The sequence below is a fragment of the Natator depressus genome, chromosome 4, assembly GCF_965152275.1.
Source record: "Natator depressus isolate rNatDep1 chromosome 4, rNatDep2.hap1, whole genome shotgun sequence".
NCBI lineage: Eukaryota > Metazoa > Chordata > Testudines > Cheloniidae > Natator > Natator depressus.
The window spans coordinates 32,627,714-32,654,242 of record NC_134237.1 but is presented as its reverse complement, the minus strand read 5'-3'; the positions used below and the strand labels follow the sequence as shown (position 1 = coordinate 32,654,242).

Sequence of the window (26,529 nt, the reverse complement as noted above, 5' to 3'; positions counted from 1 at the left end):
TCTCCAAAGGGCTATAATGATAGTAGGGCCCAATGCAAAGCCCACTAAAGTCAAATGAAGGACTCCCATTGATTTGGTTGAGCATTATACCCGGTCCTTAATGGCTTCAGGGGTGCATCTTTACTGGCATGAATAGTCCCATGGAAATATTCAGGATTACTCACATGAGTAAGTGTTTGCAGTATCAGACATGTATGTGGCTCTTCAAAACATTTTACAAACATAAATAAAAACCGCACGCAAGGCTCCTGTGATATAGGTAAGTACCATTAGCTCAATATTATAGATCATGAAACTGAAGCAAAGAGGTTAAGCATCTTGCCCAAGACAACAGGCAGCCAATGTTAGAGCTAGGATAAGAATTCAAGAGTTGCTGGCTCCCTGTCCTGGCATCTCTAGATCCCATTTCTCACTACAGAGCACAAATGTCTCAATCTAGCTCTGAAGGGAAAATCAATTAGTTTCTTTCCAACATTATGAGTGTGTGGAACTCAAAGATCTTGCTGAATTTCCTAGTAGTGTTTTTGTAAAAGGCTTATCCCCCCGAGAAAACAGCCATGGCAATCGTCCTTGTTTTCTTTTCCATCCCACTCCTCTCCACTCCCAGGACAGATTCCCACCATCCATTATCAACCCTTCTCTCTTCGTCCTATTTTATATTTTAAAACCTGCTTTGTTGACACCACACTTAACCTCAGAGGTTTGGCTAGAAAAGTGATTAGTGCTATATGTTAATCCCTAGAACTGGCTGTGCTGCTCGGCAGCCCTCCTGGTAGCTCGGTACTGCTCTCATAAGTCACAATTCATAGCTATTTTGGATTGAGCCCAGTGTGAGAAGTGGTGTTAAACATTATAAATACCAGAATGAAATTCTTGTTTCTGGATTTGGTGGGATCAGTAAAGTAAACCAGCATGTAATGAACACATGCTGAAAACTGAATAACCTGATTACCTGTTGTAATAACTTCATCATTGGGATTAAGCCTGAACATTTGTGCAAGTAGTGCTTGTTGGACTAAACCAAATAAAAAGGGAGGAAGAGGGCAATCTAGATATGTCCCAAGACTTAAGGTCAATTGTTTAGTTTTATTTCCATTGATCAGGATTGGAAAGGAACCAGGGAATGGCATCACAGCATTCTTCGCTATTCCTGTAGTATATAGATTGCAAGTATAGCAGGGAATATGTACCAGAAAATAAAAGAGCCAACAGCATTTGAAGAAGTTTACTACTAGCTAGTGTTTTAAAGTTATCTAATGGTTTGAGTGGAGGACTGGGAGTCAGAAGACCCTGTATTCTGTTTGTAGCTCCGCATCTGACTTGAAGTATGACCTTGGACATGTTTTTTCTCTCTGTACCTCAGATACCCCATCCATTAAGTGCGAATAATAGCCAAGTCTGAGAAGCACTCCAAGTACAAAGCTAAAGATGCCATATATATGTGCAAGTTATGCTGTTACTTTTTAAAGTGCTCTCCAGCAACTGCAGCACTCTGCAGTATTCTTCATCTGAATGGTGACAAACGATGTTAGCAGAGAGCTGGGGAGAAAGAGTTTGACTTCCTGTATTTACAAGGGAGATTCCCTTCACTACATGAGCTAATGACCTCATTTTCTATATGTAGATCATAGGACCCTCAGGACCACCAGGGCCGCATGGGTCACCAGGCCCTATGGTAAGTCTTTCTTTCCCTCTCCCCATTGTAATGCTTGCTTAATAAAAGTGCTGAGAGTACATGACTATTAGAGATGGACCCAAGCCCTGGATTTTGGGTCTGTATTTGGATCCTAACCCAAAGTTCTTAGGAAGTGGAGAAATTAATTGTGGGTATAAATGTGTTTCCCTGTTTTGTTCCCCCAATGGGGTACTTAACCGTGCAATTATTTATATTGGCACTTGCAATTTATTTTGTAAAAAGAAAAATGCAGGTGCAACTTGTACCTAGAAAAGGCAACAAACCTTTATTTTCTTCATTAAAGATGGAATCTTTATTTTCAGGGACCCCATGGACTGCCTGGCCCAAAGGTAAATGAATAATTGCCTGGATTCCTTAAATCTGTAATTGCCATGCTATGTTCTTTGTTAACCATAGTGAAGCATGCATCTATGTTGTGTCCTTTGTCTCATTTATTTGTGAAATATTTCTGATACTCTTAAGCCTTTAAGCAGATACTAAAGTAAAAGTTAAAGGATATTTTTGAATTGTAATAATTTATGATGATTGCTTGTGTGTGTTACACATGAGCATAAATTGGACTAGATTTTTATAATTATGATTATGAACTGGTATTAAAATTACCTAGCCTCCTGTTTGCTGGTGAGAGTTTCATGCTATTCTAATTAGTGATTTGCAATTGCCTTAAATTACGCTTTAGAACACAGAGGATGAGTGTGTTGTACATGGAGGAGGAGAAATCAAATAAACTCGTTTCCAGATATGCCTCTTTTCCTCTTCCTCTGCTCTCTCTCCCATCTCCTACGCCTTCCAACACAAGTTCACCTTACTTCCCACAGTCCCCACCAGGAGTCCCACACCAGGCATCAGTATATATCTTAGTGCTGCTAGAAACACTCCCTCATCCCTAGCATAACATGTGCGCATGACACGTACCCCAGAAACCCTGCAAAAGTTTTAGACAACAGCCAGTTTCCTGAAAACATGGATGATTTTGGAAAGATTAAAAGAAACCATGGTTTAATTTGTATTTTAATTAAATTAACACATTAATTCAAAAATTTAGTATCACATTCAAGCATAATGAATCCTGTAACAACCATTTTAATCATTACATTTCTCTTTTCATATTCAGCTTTCTAAAAAAAGGATTATTTGGTTTTTGAGGTACAGGGGATGAGATAGAAATATCCCTTTTTAAAGATTTGAGTCACAGTTAGACTATGTCAAACTTTGCCTGGCATTGGAGGCTTGGTTCAGTAATGATCTTCTGAAATCAGTTCTATTTAGGGCTATCAAGCGATTAAAAAAATTAATCATGATTAATCGCACTGTTAAACAAGAATAGAATACCATTTATTTAAATATTTTGTATGTTTTCTACATTTTCAAATATATTGATTTCAATTACAACATAGAATACAAAGTGTACAGTGCTCACTTTATATTTATTTTTGATTACAAGTATTTGCACTGTAAAAAAACAAAAGAAATTGTATTTTCAATTCATCTAATACGCGTACTGTAGTGCAATCTCCTTATCATGAAACTTGAACTTACAGATATAGAATTATGTACAAAAAACCGTGCATTCAGAAATAAAACAATGTAAAATTTTAGAGCCTGCAAGTCCGCTCAGTCCTACTTCTTATTCAGCCAATCGCTAAGACAAGCAAGTTTGTTTACATTTGCAGGAGATAATGCTGCCCGCTTCTTGTTTACAAAGTCACTTGAAAGTGAGAACAGGTGTTCCCATGGCACTGTTGTAACCGGCGTCGCAAGTAATTTATGTGCCAGATGTGCCAAAGATTCATATGTCCCTTCATCCTTCAACCACCATTCTAAGGGACATATGTCCATGCTGAAGACGGGTTCTGCTCGATAACAATCCAAAGCAGTATGAACCGACACATGTTCATTTTCATTATCTGAGTCAGATGCCACCAGCAGAAGGTTGATTTTCTTTTTTGGTGGTTTGGGTTCTGTAGTTTCAGCACTGGAGTGTTGCTCTTTTAAGATTTCTGAAAGCATGCTCCACACCCTGTCCTGATCAGATTTTGGAAGGCACTTCAGATTCTTAAACCTTAGGTTGAGTGCTGCAGCTATCTTTAGAAATCTGACATCAGTATGTTCTTTGCGTTTTGTGAAATCTGCAGTGAAAGTGTTCTTAAAACTAACAACATGTGCTGGGTCATCATCCGAGACTGCTATAACGTGAAATATAAGGCAGAATATGGATAAAACAGAGCAAGGGACATACAATTCTCCCCAAAGGAGTTCAGTCACAAATTTAATTAATGCATTATTTTATTAACGAGTGTCATCAGCATGGAGGCATGTCCTCTGGAACGGTGGCCGAAGTATGAAGGGGCCTCCGAATGTTTAGCATATCTGGCATGTGAATGACTTGCAGTGCCGGCTACAAAAGTGCCATGCAAATGCCTGTTCTCACTTTCTGGTGACATTGTAAATAAGAAGAGGGCAGCATTATCTCCTGTAAATGTAAACAAACTTGTTTGTCTTCGCGATTGGCTGAACAAGAAGTAGGACTGAGTGGACTTGTAGGCTCTAAAGTTTTCCATTGTTTTTGAGTGCAGTTATGTAACAAAAAAAATCTACATTTGTAAGTTTCACTTTCACGACAAAGAGATTGCACTACAGTACTTGTATGAGGTGAATTGAAAAATACTGTTTCTTTTGTTTATAATTTTTACAGCGCAAATATTTGTAATGACAAATAATATACCCTTTGATTTCAGTTACAACACAGGCTAAAATATATATATGAAAATATAGAAAAACATCCAAAATGTTTAGTAAATTTTAATTGGTATTCTGTTGTTTAACAGTGCGATTAAAAACTGCGATTAGTCACGATTAATTTTTTTAATCGCAGTTAAGGTTATTGAGTTAATCGCGTGATTTAACTGTGATTAATTGACAACCCTAGTTCTATTCCAGCTTAGCATCTGTCTTACCTCAGACTTTTGATCTGAGAGTCAAGTTTTTGTAAGATTTCTGCTTCCAAATGTCAGGAAAGGGACAAAGCATGGATATGTCTATTTAAACTGGAAATTACAATTTCTAGCTCCATTGTAGAGACATCCATTCACTCAAATGGAGGAAGAATAGAGAAATGGCTCCTGTTTTAAGGCAGGGACAAAAGAGACATCACTGAAAGCAGAAGCATAGATTAAATTCTTTTATGGTTTGTTTGTTTGTTTGTGAGAAACCCTGGGAGCAGGGCACCGTCCTGGGCACAGAGAAAATCCTATGCATTTCCATTTCTCACTGGAAGCAGGTATTGTTAGCACCCTGAGTTGTCTATAGAGCCACCATGCTGTGGTAGTTTTACATAGTGTGAAGATGCCTTTACACGTACCCTAGGTTCACCATTATTCGCTTCACCATTTTTAATAGAGCGATGTCCAAATAACTAGATAATCTCAATCTTTTCACAATATCTTTTGTTCTACTATAAATAGCTTTTTTGTGAGATCAGTGAAGGATGGACCCCCAAAATGCATTGTCCCGTACAACACACTGCTCCTCTTAATTTCCTGTTTAACTATGAGCGCTTAAAGGTTTAAAGTATCTTTACATAAGACTGTATTGCAAATTCCAGTTTGTCATTGGAAGAGAATGTACTTCCACACAAAATGCACCTTTCTGCAGATCTCACTGCAGAAATCAATTATTACTAATCTGAACAAAATACAATCTCTAATATTCTTGTCTAAGGTTTTTCTTTTCTTTTGAATTATCAGTCTATGACAGAAACGTGTGGGCATAGAGGAAACTCAAGAGGCAGGAAAATTATAATTGACCCCACATGAGACAAATACTTCAATAATTATTTAGAAGTGAGTCAGGAAAGTTTTACACAGCAGTTTCTTGTATTATTTCAACACACAATTGTATTTAAAATGACCAGTCATTGTCTATTGTATATTTTAGCATAGGTCAGTACAATATCTCCATGTAAATTGCCAATAATCTGTGAATGCTGCATTAGTACCTTACACTGAAAAGAACTTGCTTTTGTTTTGAACTGGAATTTGCAGCTACATCTAAGACTGGCTCTCTTCTGTCCCAGCTTAACTACCCATTATAGCACCAAAAAATTGGCATTTATACTTTTACATTTAGGGTGAACCAGGGTTAAATGGTCTTAAAGGATTGAAGGGTGAACCAGGTCAAAAGGGTGACAGAGGGCCCCTTGGTCTTCCAGTAAGTAAAAAAAACTATTCAATTTCAGTGCAAATCACAGACTTTTTCTCTCTACTTTCAACCAACAAATCTGGTTTACTCAACAGCATTTATAAACCTCTATCATGTTGGAGCAGAACATCAGTCTTGTTTTGTTGTATCTAGAGTCTGTACCATTGTCCAAAGTCACATCCTGTAACACACAGTGCTGTCAGTTTCTTTTTGTCACGTGTCAGTGGACAGTGTTAATAGCCTCACGAGGATGCTGTCAGCCCCATTACATTAATCATGTTGTGATTTCAGTGTTGTGTGGTGTTTGCTTTAAAAACGTGGTTTTATCAAACACGTTGTGTTTTAATTTCGATGTATCCTCAGTGATATTTCATTGAAGAACTGCCACTAAAGTGGGAGGTTTGCCTGAGTCAGGACTGAGTAAAATTTGAGTAAAGACCTTGGGAATTGACTTCTAGAATTTTAAAACATTCCCCATTCAGCCAGAGATGCTGGATTTTTTGTTTGATTCGTTGTTTGTACTTTTGCCTTGTACTGTTCAGAACAGTTTTCATTATAGGTACTTGGCATAGATTGATCTTAAAGGGACATAATTGACTTAAAAATCACATTTCCATTTGAAAATTTTGTCCCAAGAGACACCAGAGCTGAAAGTGACTAGAAGAAAAACAATATATTTTATGTTTCCTTTGTGCATTTGACAGCAGTTTGTGAAAAGTCAATTTAACTGTTTTCCACTTTATAGTCAATCTGCTTCCCCTGTTGTTGCGTAGATATTGTGCACAGCAGCATTTAAAAAATGATCAGAAAAAATCTGGTCAAAAGTTTTTAAAGATTTGCAGAGAGACTCTGAGGAATGTCACCTTTATCAGAAAGATTTTAGTTTCTTTCAGTGAAACTAGCAATTTTCAAGTTGACAAAAAGTCCCTTTGATAATCCAGCAAATAGTTTCCAGTGTACCAGTCTTATGTTATTCATATAAAATCCACCAGGGGTCAGCCAGTCCCTGAGGATGTTAAACTGAATAGCCCAAAGTGCAATGCATATCTGCACTTCCAGCCTGGAATTAGATTCATTGTTCGTGAACATGCGCTACAATTGTAATTTGCTGGTAAAAACAGGAAACGTCATTGTCTCCTGGGCTTTTGAAAATGAATAAAACCATTGTAATGAGGGCCAAGATTTTGTTGGTGATGTCACACAATTTTCTTCAGCTTAAACTCTTCTTATTGATGTTAAAATGTATATTTTAATTTCATTGCAAAGTAGAGTAGTCAGTATTGTCAGTATTTTATAATTCACGTTAGACAACTTGTTAGTTAATTTATAAATTAAGTATATGCATATTAAAGCACAAGAAACACCATAATGTCTGATGTTTGTAACACTAATATATCTAGGGCCTCATTCTGATCTCAGGTACGCTGGTGTAAATCGGGAGTAATTCCATCAGGTCTGTGATGTTACATCAGTGTAAAACCAATGTAACTGAGATCAGAATCCGGCTCTTAATGTTGTATGTAATTTTTTTAACTAACATATTGTAATAATGTAATCCTCATTCCAGAACCCCGTAACAGCTTATATTCTGTGTTTAAGTTATGTTTATTCATCAACACCACTTACTAATCTCACATTCTTGTCATTCATGTTATACCCATCATCCATGCTTCCACCTAATCATACAGGGAGCATCTGGCTTAGACGGAAAGCCAGGACCCCGGGTGAGTCCCTTGCATTCCTGTATCATGCTTTGCTACTGAGTCTATGTGTTTCACAGTGGTCCTATTTGCCTAGTTTATACATGTGACTTACATGGAATGAGGCAAAATTTATCAAGCAACTTACATGATGCTGAATCTGAAGAAAGTCTTGGTACTGGTTAGCAATGGGGGACAGGTAGTGCCATGCTCTATAGATGGGGCTCTGAATCTTAATGTATTATGGGGTGAAATTTTGGTTGGAGCTGGCCTAGTTTATATAGCTGTACAGGAAAATCTGTTAAAACGGGGACATGGCTCAGTATATCTAAGTATATTCATCTTCTTTCTGAGCTTTATGTTCATCTTGGATTTACATTGGCCTTGGAAATTGTAGCTTTGTCACTGAGACTAGCTTTCAAATCCCATGTAAGGAGAACTGCCATTTGAATGAAGCATGCTGTATATCTTCCTTTTCCTGTCTTTTATTTGTACTCTTCCCTCTGACTTCAGCAATGGAAACCATGCAATGCTTGGAACATCAATTCTGAGCTTAGAAAGCAACAACAACAACAAAAAGTGTCAAAAGCAATAGTTTCACTAGTGCTTGTTCTACTTGGTAAGATTAGGCTTCCCTATATAATCTGAAGCCCTGATGAGTTTTGTACTACCTTCACAAGACCAGGTAATACGGAGTCTGTGAGAGTGGTGCAAAACTTCTGCAACTCGATGTTGAGCCTTCTGATATTTACAACAAATGTTAACTGCTGTGGCATTTATAATGATGAAGAAGGAAGGGGAAAAGTGAAGGAACAACATAGCTGTGTATTTAAAGGCCTTGTTAAGCCTGTCATTCATCATTATGGCCTTTTATATTTAATCTACACAATTCTTAGTATAAACTTCCTTGTTTAACCCTTTAACTCCTAGTGGCAGAAATTCACTCTACATTTTAAAACCTCTATTAATCTGTTGATTTAAAGCAATAAAGTACAAACCAATTAGATGAAAGATGAGCTACATACATCACAGCTAATAGTTTATAGATGGGATTTTCAAACCCCCTAGTGGATATGGATGCCCAATTCCCAGCATCATTAAGATTTGACAATCTCAACCTATATTTTCAGCCAGTGGGAGCTGAATTGATCCTAAGGTAGTTCCTGACCAGAATAAATCTGCAATTAAGAACCGCTAACAGATTTCAGGGCATTTGTTTTTCACTACTTGTTTGTTTAATCTTTTAGGGTGTGGATGGCCCAGTCGGTCCACATGGCCCAGCAGGTCCTAAAGGAGATAGAGTAAGTACACATTATTCAGATGTTTCTCCTTATGAAGAAAACATCGTGGCAAAATGTTGTTCTAAAACTAATGACACGCACAAATGTTATTGAGCAGAATAGTACCTCCTGTGTTTAAGGGTCAGATTTCCTAAAATAGTTTAAAGTGCATTTTTAATCTGAAACATGTAAAAATAGCACCTTCTTACTCATATGATCTACTCCCTGAGTGTATTCAGTCATATCTGCTTAATTTAGTTACTCAAATAAGTTTTTATTGTTTTTCATTCCTGTTAAAACCTGCCACGGTCACAAAGATGAGAGGAAGGGAGCTGTATGCTAGTCCTTCTTGTGCAGCAGCAGGAGAATTGTTTCCTGTGTTTCAGTCAGTTACAACAAGGCAAAGATATTGACAATATGCATCGCTAAGGGTATGATCTAAAACAGAGGTCTCCAATCTGTGGGGTGCACCCCCCCGGGGGGGGGCACACAGAAATGTTTGGGGGTGAGGGTAACTGCTCAAAATAAAGAAGGACAAATCCAGAGTCATCCTAATAGTTGCAACCTGGCCCAGACAAAGATGGTTTCCTTTTCTGATGTACTTTGCCATTTGCTTACCAATCACTGTCCAGGGCCTTCTGTCTGGATAGGACTAAACCCTTCAGAAAGACCTCCAAATTGATTGTCTTGCTTGCAGATAGATTGAAAGGGCCTACAGTCTCTAATCAAAGACTTTCTACGTGAATATCTGACTGCATTAATTCTTGCTATGAATCTGGTAATATTCAAGCACCTACGGACATACACACTTACTCTATGAGGTCCATTTCCACCTCTATGGCATTTCTCAAAAACATACCCATTATTGGAATATGTGAGGCCACTACGTGGCTTGTCTGCATACATTTGCTGAACACTACGCAATAGCTCACGACTCAGCTTCTGATACTGTGTTCGGCTTGGCTGTACTTTCTTCCATACTGGACTCAACACTGAAGCCCCCTCCGCCTTAAGGGGAATTGCTTGGTAGTCACCTAGTGTGGAGCACCTGAAGGGACACTACTTGAAGAAGAAATAGTTACTCACCCTGTGCAGTAACTGTAGTTCTACAAGATGTGTGTCCCTATGGGTGCTCCACTACCTGCCTGCCTTCCCCACTGCTTTGGAGTTCTCTGCTATAAGGCTTCACTGTAGAGAAGGAACTGAGGGTGGTTTGCCAGTGCAGTGCTATAAAGCAATGGCACAGGGCAGGAGACTGACAAGCATACACGTGCAGGCCAGATGGACACTGCTATGAGAAATCTCTAGCGCACCTAAAGTGGAGCACCCTTGGGGAGACATCTCAAAGAACTACAGTTACTGCAGGATGAGTGACCATTTGTTAGTGCCACACTACATCAGTGACCGCATCAGTGAGGAGGGCTTTAAACTAGGTTCACCGGGGGAAGGAGACCAAAGCCCTGAGGTAAGTGGGGACCTGGGATACTGGGAGGAAGCACGAGCAGGAGAGCACGAAAGGGGTGGGCTCCTGCCTCATCCTAAGAAAGCAGGACAAACAGCAAGTTATCTCAAGTGCCTATACACAAATGCAAGAAGCCTGGGAAACAAGCACGGAGAACTGGAAGTCCTGGCACAGTCAAGGAATTATGATGTGATTGGAATAACAGAGACTTGGTGGGATAACTCACATGACTGGAGTACTGTCATGGTTGGATATAAACAGTTCAGGAAGGACAGGCAGAGCAGAAAAGGTGGGGGAGTTGCATTGTATGTAAGAGAGCAGTATGACTGCTCAGAGCTCTGTATGAAACTGCAGGAAAAACCTGAGAGTTTCTGGATTAAGTTTAGAAGTGTGAGCAACAAGGGTGATGTCGTGGTGGGAGTTTGCTATAGACCACCGGACCAGGGGAATGAGGTGGACGAGGCTTTCTTCCGGCAACTCACGGAAGTTACTAGATCACAGTCCCTGGTTCTCATGGGAGACTTCAGTCACCCTGATATCTGCTGGGAGAGCAATACAGCGGTGCAGAGACAATCCAGGAAGTTTTTGGAAAGCGTAGGGGACAATTTCCTGGTGCAAGTGCTGGAGGACCCAATTAGGGGCAGAGCTCTTCTTGACCTTCTGCTCACAAACTGGGAAGAATTAGTAGGGGAAGCAAAAGTGGATGGGAACCTGGGAGGCAGTGACCATGAGATGGTTGAGTTCAGGATCCTGACACAGGGAAGAAAGAAGAGCAGCAGAATATGGACCCTGGACTTCAGAAAAGCAGATTTTGACGACCTCAGGGAACTGATGGGCAGGATCCCCTGGGAGAATAACATGAGGGGGAAAGGAGTCCAGGAGAGCTGGCTGTATTTTAGAGAATCTTTATTGAGGTTACAGGGACAAACCCATCCTGATGTGTAGAAAGAATAGTAAATATGGCAGGCAACCAGCTTGGCTGAACAGTGAAATCCTTGCTGATCTTAAACACAAAAAAGAAGCTTACAAGAAGTGGAAGATTGGACAAATGACCAGGGAAGAGTATAAAAATATTGCTCATGCATGCAGGAGTGAAATCAGGAAGGCCAAATCACACTTGGAGTTGCAACTAGCAAGAGATGTTAAGAGTAACAAGAACAGTTTCTTGTTAGCAACAAGAAGAAAGTCAAGGAAAGTGTGTGCCCCTTACTGAATGAGGGAGGCAACCTAGTGACAGAGGATGTGGAAAAAGCTAATGTACTCAATGCTTTTTTTGCCTCTGTCTTCACGAACAAGGTCAGCTCCCAGACTACTGCACTGGGCAGCACAGCATGGGGAAGAGGTGACCAGCCCTCTGTGGAGAAAGAAGTGGTTTGGGACTATTTAGAAAAGCTGGAGGAGCACAAGTCCATGGGGCCGGATGCACTGCATCCGAGAGTGTTAAAGGAGTTGGCGGATGTGATTGCAGAGCCATTGGCCATTATCTTTGAAAACTCATGGCAATCGGGGGAGGTCCCGGATGACTGGAAAAAGGCTAATGTAGCACCCACCTTTAAAAAAAGGGAAGGAGGAGGACCCTGGGAACTACAGTCCAGTCAGCCTCACCTCAGTCCCTGGAAAAATCATGAAGCAGGTCCTCAAGGAATCAATTCTGAAGCACTTGGAGGAGAGGAAAGTGATCAGGAACAGTCAGCATGGATTCACCAAGGGCAAGTCATGCCTCACTAATCTAATTGCCTTCTATGACGAGATAACTGGCTCTGTGGATGAGGGAAAAGCAGTGGACGTGTTGTTCCTTGACTTTAGCAAAGCTTTTGACATGGTCTCCCACAGTATTCTTGCTGACCACACATTCATCTGCTTAGGTTGTAGGAGATGCTTCTGTTGTTCACTAACAAAGAGGAATCCAGGGTAATGGGTATTTTGCAATCACAGATCAGGAAGAAACTAGTAAGACTCCTGCATTCTGAATGTTGCACAGAACAGGTTTTTGGTCAGTTTCATTGTCTTGTGTGCCTAGAATGATGGAGAAAACGGAGAAAGCAGAAGACAGTGTGATTTGATTGTGTACATGCACAATATCAAAAAGCTCAGTGCTCCATATTTATGACTGCTGAGTCATCCAGCGAGGAACAGGGATTTTTACAGTTCTTGTTCTTAGAGGAGCTGAGGGGTGTCCTCAAAATCTGGAAAGCATCATTTAATTATCACTATTTTTTAAGATAGAAGCTAGGAACTGAGCCTGTTCCCATTGAAAATCCGTAGGAAATTTCCTATCGATTTCAGTCTAAATAAGATGGGGGCCAGGCATTTTAACTATGAGCCTGTCAACCTTAACGCCACTTTATATTTGCAGAAAAAAACAAAAGATGATACTTGATACTGACTAAAATCTCCTAGGAGTCGCAAACCCAGAATTACGTCTGTTTGGATTTCTAACAAACAGCTGTGGTAACACTATTTCAGACCTGCCATACTGAAGTCATTGCTATATGGCCTGGATCCAATTCGCTTTAACAGCAGCTCATCCGAGACAGATCTGCATGACTTGAGGATTCATTTTTGCAAAAATATGTGGTGAGATATAAGATGTAGACATGTCCTGTAGTCCAAAGCAGGTACAGTAGCTAATGTTGCCACTCAGTTTGGTTTAATGGTCTTGAGGGCCCTAGCTTATTTTTTGTAGGGGATTACATTACTCAAGTCTTCTTTGAAAGAGAGACATCTCTGTGTAGTGTAAGAACATAAACATGAAGAGCCACGCGTTAAGCAGCAACTAGAGAACTCCCTAATCAAGAAGTTCCTATGTTTATTAAGCTCCTTGCTGTGACACATCCTGGTCTTCTCTGGTAAACTGTGGAGGACCAAGAATTCTGTAACCACTCCAAACCTTTTTTAAAGAAGAGTGAAAAGATTAAAACTTAAATTATAAACCATGTTTTTTTGTTCTCTGTTTGTGAAGTTCCCAACATAATGGGGTCCTGGTCCATGATTAGGGCTCCTATGCACTACAGTAATATAAATAACAAATAAAACTAATAATAAATCAATTAAATGATGGGGGGTGGAAAGAAGTTTTTTTGTAGGTGACAGGCTTGCAGAGCTCCTGCCTGAATAATTATTTAATGCTGTTGGGGTTTTGCTGTGGCATTTGTTATGAGTCGGCGTGCCTAGACTTTTGTAAAAATGTCTTTTTAAACTATTTAAATTGAAAAAAATAATGAATGCACTGTCAGCTATTTTAATGCATCGTTACAATTTGCACATGCACTTATTGAGCTTCTGTATGCAAAAACAGGAGCACAAACATTTTGTCCTTGGACCTCAACTTCTACATTTCAAAATAATGGGCCATAGTATGGCTGCTGGATATCATGGTACAGGATCAAATTTTGTCCATGATGACAACTAAATCTTTGGTTCAGGAACAGAAGCTAGTGTTAAGTTGGAAGGCTATGCAGATGTCTCAAGGTGAAATGTTGAGGAAGGGTCAGTTGCAAATACAAAGTAAATTGTAAATCCACATATTATACTTATAATTTTGAAAGCTAATCTCGCTTTTTAAAAGACACTGTAGTTGAGTGCAGATTTAGGACTCCTTTAACGTTTCAGGGAGCAAGGAAAATCAAATTAAAATATAATTCCAAATTAAAATAAAATTCCTTAACTATATGGATTCATTTTTGTACATACAGATTTTGGGCAGTGATGGAGTCCCTTGATCTAATAACATTTACCATTCTGTGGCATGTGGCAGAAGGAACATTGTCCAGATCTGAATTTTTTCGAGTTTAGCTATTTCACTAGAATATCAAACACTGACTACTCCTATTTAGATGGAGGCAGTGTGATCTAAAGAACTGGTTCAGGGGACTCCAAGACAGGAAATTATCTAATGCTGGATCTGGCAATAATTCACTGCATAGTCTTGGTAAAGTCATTTAATTTCTCTTAGCCCAATTCAATTCTGGCATAAGGGAATACAACTCCCACTGACTCCAGTCAGAGTTGCACCTATTTAATCCAGAGCTGAATTTGATGCTCTTTGTCTAAGTTTCTCCTTCTGTAAAACTGGGATCGTGATAATTGCCTAACCACCCTATATGGTTATTGTGAGAATAGTGCTTTAAAAATGAAAGATGCTGTATAAGCTTTGCAAATTATTATTATCTGTTATATGGGAATATAATGCTCTCAGATGACCATGGGCAGCATTTCAGGATGACACTTTGTGCACAATGATATATTTGTATGTGATGCTTCTTGTTGTAAAAGAGATATGACAATGAATTAAAATTTGTAAAACACTTTGATATTCTGGTATGAAAGGTGCTGCATACATTCACATTTTTATTAGTACACTGAAAATATCAGCATTGCCATTTCACCAGGAACTGCAGGAGTTTTTACTACAGCCATCTCTGCTTATATTTTAATGATTTTTCTAACCAAAAATGGAATTGATTGTTTAATAATAGGTATAAAGGCTGGCTGGAAGCCCAGCAACATCTAATTTACATTGTCTGTTTGCCCTATTTTCCCTCTGGACAATCAAACATTTTGGAGTATTTGTATTTTATATATTCCCTATGGCTAATCATCCAATAGCTAATGTAAATTTCAGCGATAATGTTGTCAGACAAAACGGCTTCTCCAGTCTCTTGTTAGTTCAAAAGGTCTTGAAAGATTCACACTTAATGAAATAGGAATTGCAAGGGATTCTCACCTGTGTGGCAAAGTTTTGTCTCTGAACTTAGCTCTTTTCAGGACCTCAAACATGTGGTCTTGCCTAAAACTTCTGTCACTAAAGACATTCAAAATATGTTAGTGTTTCTGACAACACATTTATTTATTTAAAAATCTTCTCAGTGGGGTGGTCTCATGAGATCTCCATCTAGTTTGTGTGCAGGTTCTAGGGAGACACCAAATATAGTGTTGTTCCTGCAAATACTGTACTTCAGCACAACACAGAACAACATAATTCAGGACACTGGAACTAAAATGGCAGGAAATAACACTGAAGAGCGACAAATTGTTACTTTTGCACTGGCAAGATTCTGAAAATAAAAGATTAAGAGTTTCTTAAAACTAGACTGTGAAAGTCTGTTTCCGTGAAGCAAGTAGTTTATTTCACTGTTCGGGGCAGCAATCCCCAAAGTCTTCCCCCCCATCCTTAATCCATCCTAATCCATAGCCACTGATGGCATGAGCCCATGTTCCAAACACCTTTCTGCAGGTGCTTCACATTGGAGGTAGAAAATCTGTAGGGTACGTATCCAGTCCGATCCTTGTGTATAATAGATGGGATGACTTCCCTGAACTGATTTGCCAAACCCTTTGCCAGTATTTTTATGTCTACCATATGTTTAGCAATGATATGGGCCTATTTTGAGAGGACTCCATATGGTCTAGATCAAAAGGACATTAACTAGTCTTGATGAATCTCAAATATGGATCAGAGAACTTTGTAGCTGTTATATTAAGTAGGTTAGCAAATCTCTTAGCTTCTTCTGGCAGAAAGTGCTGAGGCCCCAGGGGATTAATTTTGTAAATCAGCTGTTACTTCTAGTACCTCCTGTTGTTTTACAAGGGTATCTAGTCTCGCTGCCTAGTCAGAAACAGTTGGGAGATCAACGGAATCAAGAAAGACCTTAATCGGACACTTAGTCTCATCCAAACTGCGGCACATATAAGGAGCTATAATCTTCATCAAAAAGTAAAGTATCTAAACTTGATCAAATGTCAGTCCCCCAGTGCATCCTTTGTTGCTGGGATTATTAAACAAGAGATTCTTTCAGCTATTTTTTTTTTGAAGCTTCCTTGCTGTTACTATCCAAGCAATATAATTTACACTTCAGTGGTACATTCTCAGAGCAGTGCACAGGGATTCATCCATGACTCCCAAAGATAACACACACATCTAAATCTGTGCTTTTAAAATGTACCCTTTCTATTAATAATGGATAATAAATAATCTAGATTTTTAGAGTACATTTCACCAAGAGGCAGACAGTTCATCTACCACTGAACTGTAGTAACATCTGGGATGGAACATGGTGTCTTTCCATGCCGGGAACATTACACGAAAGCTTTGTTTGTATTAAGGAAAAGAAGTGAAAAAGATACCCAAACGACACTCCAGGGGGAACCTAGTCAAACAAGCAGCCTTGAAAACCATATGTGACCAGGACCTCTCTTTTCTGTCTCATGCAAAACACAACACCTCCAGAAGCACAGTCCCACCAAAAGGCTATGCTGGAGTGTTGGTTCAATACTTAGTGAGAGGGAAGAATACCATGGAAAGCAAACCTTTCATTATTTACTGCAGCAGGCTTGATGTTTCTCAGAGTCTCCCATCTCGTTGCTCCCCAGGCACATCTATGTTTAGCATACACGATTTAACATGATCACCACCAGAGGTCCTGCAGCAGCACTGATGAAGAGCCATGTGTCAGCTAATTTGAAAGGTGTTTTTTTTCTGTCAGTCACCTTGAAAAACACTAAGCCCAGTATGGATTCCGACCTTACATTTGTTTTCTAGAGATTTCGTTTCATTCTGGAAATGCTTCCTCTGAACTGGCTTGTAAAAAGTGATGTGCATAGTTGCTTTAACAGCACCCCTCTTTGGAAACTCTTTATTCTTCCATTGACTTCAGTGGGGACCGGGATCGGACTCTCGGTGAGAATCACTTTCGTTTGTCTCACCGCGGGTTAGAATTTTTATTTAATGTATCTGAGCAGCTAAATGTATGGCTCTACATATGGTATGGTCTTCACGATATTACTGTTAATAATATTGCCTGTTACTCACAAGCCTTGGTTGACAGTAATTTTGTGGTTCATCATAGCAAATCTCAGCTGTTCAGCCAGAGTGGGATGCAAGGTGTTGAGCACCCACAGCTTTCATTACAGTATTGGGCTCCTCGTGAAGGCCCAGTACTCCAGCTGTTACGAGCTCACAGCGCTGGCTGGAAGTTAATAACACTGAATAAGTTAATAACACTGAATGCATCCAATGAAGTGAGCTGTCGCTCACAAAAGCTTATGGTCAAATAAATTTGTTAGTCTCTGAGGTGCCACAAGTCCTCCTTTTCTTTTTGCGGATACAGACTAACACGGCTGCTACTCTGAAACTGGATGTTTAGCGACTACATACATTTTTGGAACTAAACAAACTACACAAAATAGTATTAATACATGATAATGTTTACCTTTATCACAGTTGTCATTTATCATACTGTACTGGCTTATCTTTAGTTGCCCAGAAAGAGATACAATCAGTGTGTCTGAACATGGGAATATACAGCCCTGTCATTTTCATTTAACTATTTACTGAAAATCAGATTTGCAGATATTATCCAGACAAAGGATTAGAGATAAATAGGCTTCCACTTTTGAGCAAGAGGGATTATTTTAACACGAAGAGACTGTTTGTGATTGAATCAGATGTGTGTTTTTAATCTTTTTCCTAGGGTGAAAAGGGAGCTGTTGGTGACCCTGGACCCAGAGGACCATATGGTTTGCCTGTAAGTTGCATGGAACTTGTACACATTGCAACTTTCACCACTCCTTGATTAAACTTTGCTGTATTTTATGACCATTTTCCATCCAGCAGTGTAATTAGTTGAGAGTGGTGAGAGCAGATGATAATCCCTGACAATGCAAAGTCCTGAGCTTGAAGCAGGTCCGTATCACAAACTTACACAGATTCCTAAACATACATACATCTGTGCAAAAGTAATGGAATGGAGCTAACAAACCAACAAGAAAGAGAAAATCTAGAGTTAAGTGCCCCTTATTCTGCAATTCATGCCATTTTGATTATGTATGGTCGACACATGTTGTTAGATGCCCTGAGACCACCAAAATAGACTGGCAAAGAGCTCAGGACAGAGTGTAGCCATGGAAGTTTTTGTGATTTTCTTAATGTCTTATTCAGATTTCTTTGATGCAACAATATTTTGCTGTTACTATTTTTTGTGTTGTTTGTGTGTGGAAGATTTTGGTTTGCTTTGATTTTTTGCATTTCTGTGTGCTTGGGATGGGAGAACTTTAAAAGGTTCATAGTTTGGGTTTGGTTTGGATAAATATTTAGAAGTTCAGATGATTACCTAAAGCTTATCCAAACCTCTCAAGTTTGCACATTTGGCTTAGAAGTCTCACTGATTTTCTTATAGTATTTTGGTACTTGTTTCCTGATCAGAAACCAGAAGTGATAAAAGTTTTATCTGAATATACCAGAGCAAGCAACTTCAAGGCAGGGTTGGGCTGGAGGCGGGATCCTTTTCTCTATAAGTTAGTTAACTAGTTTACCCATCCCTAACATATGTAGACCAGGGCTTCAGTTGATGTAAATCAGCATAGCTCCAGGGAAGTCAATTGAACTACCCTGGTTTATCCCAGCTGAGGATCTAGCTCAGTGTGTGTGCACATGTATATCTACTGTGTGCATTGACACAAAGGCTGTGGTGTGTTACGAACACAGATCTGTTCCAGCTTTGGTAAGATCACAATGGTTCCACTGCAATTATATTCGGTCATTATTTACAAAGGCAGAGCTTTATACATCTCCTCTCCAGTTTCATTTGTTTGAACTGGATTCTCTCAAGACGGAACAGGGAGTTGTAATTTACATCACCCTGCACTAGAGAGTCTCCCAGTATGAGAGCAGGTGGTGGTGTTGCCACCATATTCCTTTGACAGTTTGCCACAGTAGGGCAGTTTTATTTTCATCTGGAAGTTCCATAGGAGCCCTTGTGAGAGGTTGCTGAGGGAATGTGCTAAGACAGTGCACCCCCTGGCCATGCCCCTTTCCTAGCTACCGCTGCCCCTTTGAGAGGTGAGTTGGATTCTGATAGTTTCCTCAACACCAGCGAGTGTTAACTACCTTTTACACCACAATCTCTCCACTGGTAGTGGACTTTCTCCCTCTGGGCTGTGAGCAGGTCAGGTAAACCTGGGCCAAATCTGACCCATATTTATGTTTCCAAAAGATGAAGGAACACAGAGTACAAAACCAGCAATCAAGTGCATCACAGGCCCAGGCCCACAGTTCTTAGTCCAGCAAAACTCCCAAGACACAGGACCAGATTCTCCACTGACTTGCCCATTGTGTAGTGATTCACACCTGTGCAAAGTGAGAACAAACCAGGATTCTCTACTCATTTGTACCAGTGCTAGCATATAACACTCACTTTTTACAAGCGTAAAAGATAAGTAAAGTGCAAGATAGTGGAGAATAAGGCCCCAAAAGTGTAAGTGTTGCAGAATTGGGCCACTGAACTAGATCATTTTAAAAATTCTGCCCTCCCTTTTTTTTTCTGTCCACAGTTTGCAGATACAATTAATGTCACTTGGATATCTAATAGCACCTGCACATTGGGTATTAGACATCAAAGTGACATCTCACACACAGTTATGTGCACCCACAAAACTGCAGGCACAAAAAGGGATGCCAGGATGGGGCTGATCTGAAAGTTAGACCTATTATGTATTCGTTTTCTGGTTGTTGTAATCACAGGGCTACTCGTTACTCAAAGCTCAACTGCCTCCAGCCCTCAGTGGAACACTCCTGATCACCAGGCCTTGTGCAGGGCCCAGACATGATCAGATTTCTTGAGCACAGAGATCACAAGGAGTCTGCAAGGCTAGCACTCACAGCAGCATTATCTTTCCCGAAAAGAGAGTGAGGGGCTGTGGGTCTGTCTTCTCAGCCCAGGAAGTCTGGTCCAGACCCTTTTCTCCGATGTTTAGGTTTATTTCTTCCATATTAAACTAGTATAGCACATACATCAATTATCCCTTCCCCCTAACCCAGGATCTTCTGCAGGAGCCTATCTATTTCTGCTCTATAAATCACTTGCCTGACAGTCATACGTCATTCTAGGGCCTCCCACAAGAATCAACCTACTTCCTACAGTTCTCCCACCGTGACCCAGGGGCTACCTGTTAGAGCCTCTCTATTCCTGGGAGCTCTCTACCCCTAACTGAGCCACTTGCTGGCTTTTATAATTACCTGATCCCTAGCTGATCAGACTCAGCTGGAAGATAGCTGGTCCATCACATGTGAGGCTGGGCCCAATTCCCCTTAAAGAGCCAGCCACTCTGTGACAGAACCTAACCCCATTTTCTCTGTGTATCAGCCAGAGGTGAAAGTAAGCCAGTATGGTACGGCATACCGGCAAGAGCTGGTACACAGCCAACTATACCGGCAGGGGGCAGCTTCCCCAGGTGGGCAATTTAAAAGGGCCCTGGGCTCCCGGCAGTGGCCAGAGCCCCTGGCCCTTTAAATCACCCCCAGAGCCCCAGGGCTCCCGTCCACCGCCGCAGCCATTGCTACCATGGGGCTCCAGCGGTGATTTAAAGGTCCTGGGGCTCCCGGCCACTACTGCTGGAGCCCTGGGCCCTTTAAATCACCACCAGAGCCCCGCTGCTGGAGTCCTGGGGTAGTGGCAGCGGCCGGGAGCCCCAATGCTCCGGTGGCAATTTAAAGGGCCCAGAGCTGCCCGCAGCTATTGCTACCAATAGTGATTTAAAGGGCCCAGGGTTCCCAGCCTCTGCTACCGCAGCCGGAGCCCCTGGCCCTTTAAATTGCTACCGGAGCCCCGGGGTAGCAGTGGTGATTTAAAGGGCCCGGGGATTTAAAGGCACCACCCCTTCTGCCCCCCCAGCTCAGGACCCTGGCCCTGCGTACTGATAAGTTACTCTTACCCCGGTATCAGCTAGCACAGCTGTCCCCACTAGAGGGAAGATGACACAGCAGCTTTATTTTGCATGCACGCCCTACAGCTCTGAGGCCTTGTTGCCTGAGCCAGATTTCCCAGAGCTGTTTTGTCTGAGCCTTGGAGAAATTAAATAATTTACATTGAAAGGAAGCGTATAAAACCATGCCTTTGGGATCAGTGACCTGGCATGACTTCCGTGCAACCAGCGTGGCTGTCCTACTGAAAGTGGAACAGATCACTAGCAGACGTTGTGTCAGAATGAGGCTTATCTCTGAATCTGTGCATGCTGTGGGTCTTATCCTCTGAGGAGCTGAGCGCCCTCAACTCCCATTGAAGTCAGTGCACCTAGTCCTGCTCTGACAAGTCCATGGCAAAAGTTCCATAGACTTCCCCCGGAACAGGAGAAGGCCAATGGGTAGTGAGGGCTTTCAGCTCTATCTGTGTACTAAACATCTCTGTGAAATACCGGATGAGTATTGGTTTGCAGTGTATGCTTATTTGCTGGCCACTTCCATAAATTAAAATCTTCACCTTTTCCTGCTCCTTTTGTGAATTGAAACTGGTGAAAGCCTAGTGATTGTGTTATTTTAACTTGCTCCTGGAACAATAAGCTTCAATCTGTAGCAAAATTTTACAGTCAAGTTATCAGTTCCTGGAAACAGGGGAAATGTTAAACACTGACAGAAAGACCCTTCACTAATGGCAATGCTATTTGTGTAACCCTAGAAATGTGTGTTGCTGCTGTACAAAAAGAATGCTATTGCTCTCCTGTAGGGAGAAGGCAGGGGCTTGCATATCTAGACAGCCTTCATAGGTGTGATTAGCAGGTAAGACATCAGCTAGTCATGAGGCTTAGGGATGCTAACATAGTTTATATGGTTCTTTGGCAGGGCAAAGATGGCGAGCCTGGCCTTGATGTAAGTAATATTTATGACCAGTTTACTCATAATGGTAGGTAAATGATTCCTTCACTGGGTGCAGCACATTTATTTCCCATTTTCTGTGCATGCTGAACCTGCAGAGAACATACTAAACATAGCATTGCTGCTGTTTGCATATGATAAAGAGAGGTGAGAGGGACAGACTGAACGATGGTATTTTGAGAAAGTACAGCCCAACCCTGCAAAGCCCACAAGGCACAGTGCTTACTACCCAAAGGAGTCCCATTGACCTGCGTGGGACTAATCACAGTAGTAACTACTACACCTGGTAAGAAGAGTTTGCAGGGTCAAACTCTAACTAGTGCCCCTCACTAGGAGCAGAACAAGGAGCCACCGACATTTCGTTAAGTAACTTCAACCCTCTTAAAAAAAAAAAATCCTGCGCTCTACAAATGACGCGTTTTTCACAATTTAGGATTTCTTACGGCATGCAGGTGAGAGCCTGTTGTGATCCCATTCCCACCTTCCCCACTCTCATCCCATTCCCACCTTCCCTACTGTCAAAGGCCCCAAATTGCAGCAACCCCCTTCGGAGCCCAGTAATGTCATTTAGTACGTACAACAGTAGGAGTCACTTTGAATCACATTTTACTTCCATTGCCGGAAAATGTCCTTGCTGAATATGAGCCACGTTTCTGACAAATAGCATGGAGTGCAGTATTCTTTTTCTGTATACATTATTTCCAGCACTATTTTAAAACCTAACCAACATTGATAGAGAAGCCAATAGATATCTTTGTTCGTTTTTTTTTTATAGGGTTTCCCTGGTCCTCGAGGAGAAAAGGGTGACCTAGGCGAAAAGGGAGAAAAGGTGACCTCAGTGCTGTTATCTGTTGTTTGATTCCTCAGCCCAGTCCATTTTGCTGTCCCAACCCTATTGTTTGTCCATTAAACCTGATCTTTCTTCCTACTGTGTGCCAAAAGGCAGGTCACGTGTATTTGTTAGGCGAAGTCATCAGTCAGGAGAACCAAAACCTCCATGCAGAACCAGTAATACAACACTTGCCAAGACAGGAAGGGAACAGTTTGTCCACTCTCACCCTAGGATCAGGCTCCTTTTCTGTAACCCATGCCATGCCTGATGAAAGTCCTTCTCAGTCTGTGATTCTCAATGCACGTGTCACTGGGGTAGTAATTTTTTGTGAGGGGGATGCTGACTCAGATCCTCAGCTGTTATAAATCAATGTAACTCGAGTGGGTCAAGACAGATTGGTACCAGCTGAGGATCTGGTTCCTTAGAAAGTATTCTAGGGATTGTTTTAAAAAAATTACAAAGTTTACAATTAAGATAATTACCTTAATTATTTGCATTCAGTTGCTTTTATGGATTAAAGCTCTTCCCTATAGTTTTTGTAAACCAAACAATGCAATATTTCTCTAGTGCATGAGAACCATAAAGTGAAATAATTAGCCTCATTTCACAACCCAAGCTGAGTGATATGCAAATAATAAACACAGTGAAAAGCAATTAATATTCTAGGGCCAGATTGTGATTCTCCCTGGGGCCACAGGGAGAGTTTGCGAAGAGACTCCTTTCATGCTGCCCACACAGGGGCTTACAACAAGTGTAGTCTCTCTATGCCCACAGGAGGAGAGGGCTGCTCCTTCAAAGGGGGCCTACAAGAAGGTATGACCTTGGCCTTGTACCAGCCTACAGAGCAAGCCACTTGTGCTGGGGAGCAGACTACATCATCCTAAAGGAAGACACTGCAAATGGTGTCAAAGAATATTAGCTTGAGTTTTTAAATGGCTTCACTTTAACTATACCCGTACCACTTTTGTGTTCCTGTTCCATGGACATTCATGTGATCAAGTTTCATTGGCATGAATGTTCACAGAAAGTGAACCTCAGAGTCACATGAGCAAGTATTGGCAGACACAGAACTATAAATATTACACGCATGATGAGTATTCGCTCCAGAAGTGCCTGCGTATATTACGAGTCAGGGCACAGAAACAATACTGTTATGGCAACAAGTGCTAATATGACGTCTGTTGTGAGTCATTGAGGTATAAGCATTCAGGAGGATTAAACCCTCCATAGAAAGGGATCTGTACAGTACTGCACCCAGACATTTCTTAAGAGGATTGGGTAGGTTAAAGTGCTCTTCTTTCTGATTAAATTTGTTTTAGAGTTCTTTTGTTTTGTAGAGTAGCAGCAGGGATAGCCATGCCACCTTTGGAAACCATGTGATCCTAGGCAAGGGATTTCCCAGAAAGCCAAGGGGCTGAGGTAGGAAGGGGAAACAATATATTAAGCACTGACATTCCAAGAGAAAGAGTGGTCCAAGACAGGTGCTTCTTGATAAAAAGGCAGTGGTGTCTAAGCTGAGGTTTTTTGCAGTTTTTGACTACTTGTGTTCAAGGAAATAGGAGGTGTATACATCTTGGAAATAAATTATACTAGAAAACATCCTTGCTCTGCAACACTGATTTCTGCTCCTAGTGGGAAACGGACCCACCAGGTCTCAAGATCTGCTATTGCTTGGCAAGGGGAAACAATACCGTGTGACTTATCTGCCCAACCACCCTTGATTAGCACAACTTTCAGAGCAAACAGCCAAAACTTGGAGAGAAATGTTCATGCATAATCGATTCATAGAATTAAAGAAATTTAACCCCCCTCCCCAAAAACAATATGTTTTTGGAAAATGGATATGAGGAAATCACAATCTGCTTGTCATTCTTCCAAGATCAGAACAAAGAGGCTAATTTTATCCAATACATTTTTCAATAAGGGCTAAATTAAACTGATAAATCATTCATTGTAACTTATTTTCTCAGCTGTAATAGTTAGGGTAAGAAAAAAAAGTCAAGAGAGCTGAGGCCAGGTCCTTAGCTAGTGTAAATTAGCATAGCTGCACTGATTTCAATTCAGCTATGTGCCAATTTACCATGATTTTTTTCTGGATAGTGTCACTTTAAATATTGCTGAATGATATTGACTGCTAGGCTGATGTCACAGAGATTCAGATTATTAAATTACTACACCGAAAACCTAAGGTTCATTTACACTGCAGAAATTTCTCTCATAAACAACATGACGTTTTTTAGCAACCAGTGACATCTCTTCTTTCACGTGTGCTCCGAATAATGTTGGGCAGCGCATAAATCTGCAGCCCCTTGGTTCTGGATTAAATCATAGACTGGTAATTTCTCCTACAGGTGCTCACTAGCTCTGCTACAGTGAAAGTGAGTCAGTGTTTGCATCATAATTTCTTCATAACTTGGCTGTAAAAATATAATTTTTCAAAGCTGCAAATTGACATACAAGGTTATATTCCAGGAGCACTTTTTGAGAAATAGGTTTTTTAAAGTGGTTTGATTGGTTTGTTGTTAGTTTGACTGGGTTTGGGGGGGGGGGGTTGTTTGTTTAAATTGTATTAATCAAAAAAATGAATCCTCAAAAGTCTGCACTTAAATAATGTGGTATTTTGGGTCATTAAAATGGGTTTTAAAAACCTTACTAAATAAGAGGCCAGTAGTTTTACCTTTTCTTTTTTAAAACCCACCTTTTTAAAAGATATTACATTAACAGTTTAAAAAAGGACAAAGATTGATTTTTCTCAACCCAGGTTAAAATTCAATCTCACAAAGTGCTTAGCACCCTCCACTCCCATTGATGTTAAGAGAGTGGGGGGAAGTCCAGAACCCCACTGGACTGCACTCTAAGGGCCTCATGCTCTCTTCTGTGTGCTGAGGGGAGTCTGTCTCCAGGGGAGGGAGGAGCCTGTGTCCTTCCCCTAATCACATAGCAGTCCCTCCACAGGTTTTGGGCTGCACAGTTCTGGAGAGAACAGGAGGGAGAGTGGGGTAGGGAAGCCAGGTAGAATTCTGTTGATTCTCCATCTTTAATCACATGGGGAACACACAGCACAAGTTATAACAGCTCTTATTCTGTTGTCATTTGTGCTGCTCCTCCCTCCCCCAGATGCTGATCGTCCCACTGGGGAAAGAGCCCAGAGTCAGGACATATAGACTGATCCCTTGAAGCATGGCTGCTGCAGGAGCTGTGCTCCTCAGCATCCATCAGTGCTGGACAGCAGTAGTGATACATGGGACATGCACACAGATGCTCCTGGACTTCTGGGGATCCCTTGAAATCTGCCTGTAACTCAGGGAAGTGGGGAGTGGCAGGTTAAGGGAGCAGCAACAATCCCCCCCATTTTTCCCACCCTCCCCCAGTTCATTGAAGAATTAATAGGAGGCTCAGCGAGTTAAAACCGACAGAGGCCTGGTTTACATTTAAAATGTAGGTCGACATAGCTATGGTGCTCAGGTGTGTGAAAAATCCACACCCCTTAAGCACCAAGGATGCTGATCTAACCCTTTGTAGACACAGCTAGGTTGATGGAAGAATGCTTTTTGGCACACAGGAAAGATAAATGAGGAATTCTGTTCTCATGGTGCCATAAATACGGTATATCTGTCTGTGGAAAACTCTTGTTTACATTTGAATGGTACTGTATTCTGTAGTATTTCATGTATATTATGTGTTTTCCCTTTTGTAAATGCATTTCAGTAAG

The 26,529-nt window shown here is 40.9% G+C and overlaps 1 protein-coding gene across 1 annotated transcript in view; it reads left to right on the top strand.

Annotated features, from left to right (window-relative positions):
* COL25A1 (collagen type XXV alpha 1 chain) overlaps nucleotides 1–26,529 on the top strand; it is a 162,861-nt gene that overhangs the window by 123,806 nt on the left and 12,526 nt on the right. Inside the window, exons 25-31 of the mRNA XM_074950733.1 lie at nucleotides 1,625–1,675; nucleotides 1,999–2,025; nucleotides 7,585–7,620; nucleotides 8,844–8,897; nucleotides 17,811–17,864; nucleotides 21,953–21,979; nucleotides 22,761–22,814. Coding sequence (XP_074806834.1) covers nucleotides 1,625–1,675; nucleotides 1,999–2,025; nucleotides 7,585–7,620; nucleotides 8,844–8,897; nucleotides 17,811–17,864; nucleotides 21,953–21,979; nucleotides 22,761–22,814 — 303 coding nt within the window. The remainder of the gene's footprint in view (nucleotides 1–1,624; nucleotides 1,676–1,998; nucleotides 2,026–7,584; nucleotides 7,621–8,843; nucleotides 8,898–17,810; nucleotides 17,865–21,952; nucleotides 21,980–22,760; nucleotides 22,815–26,529) is intronic.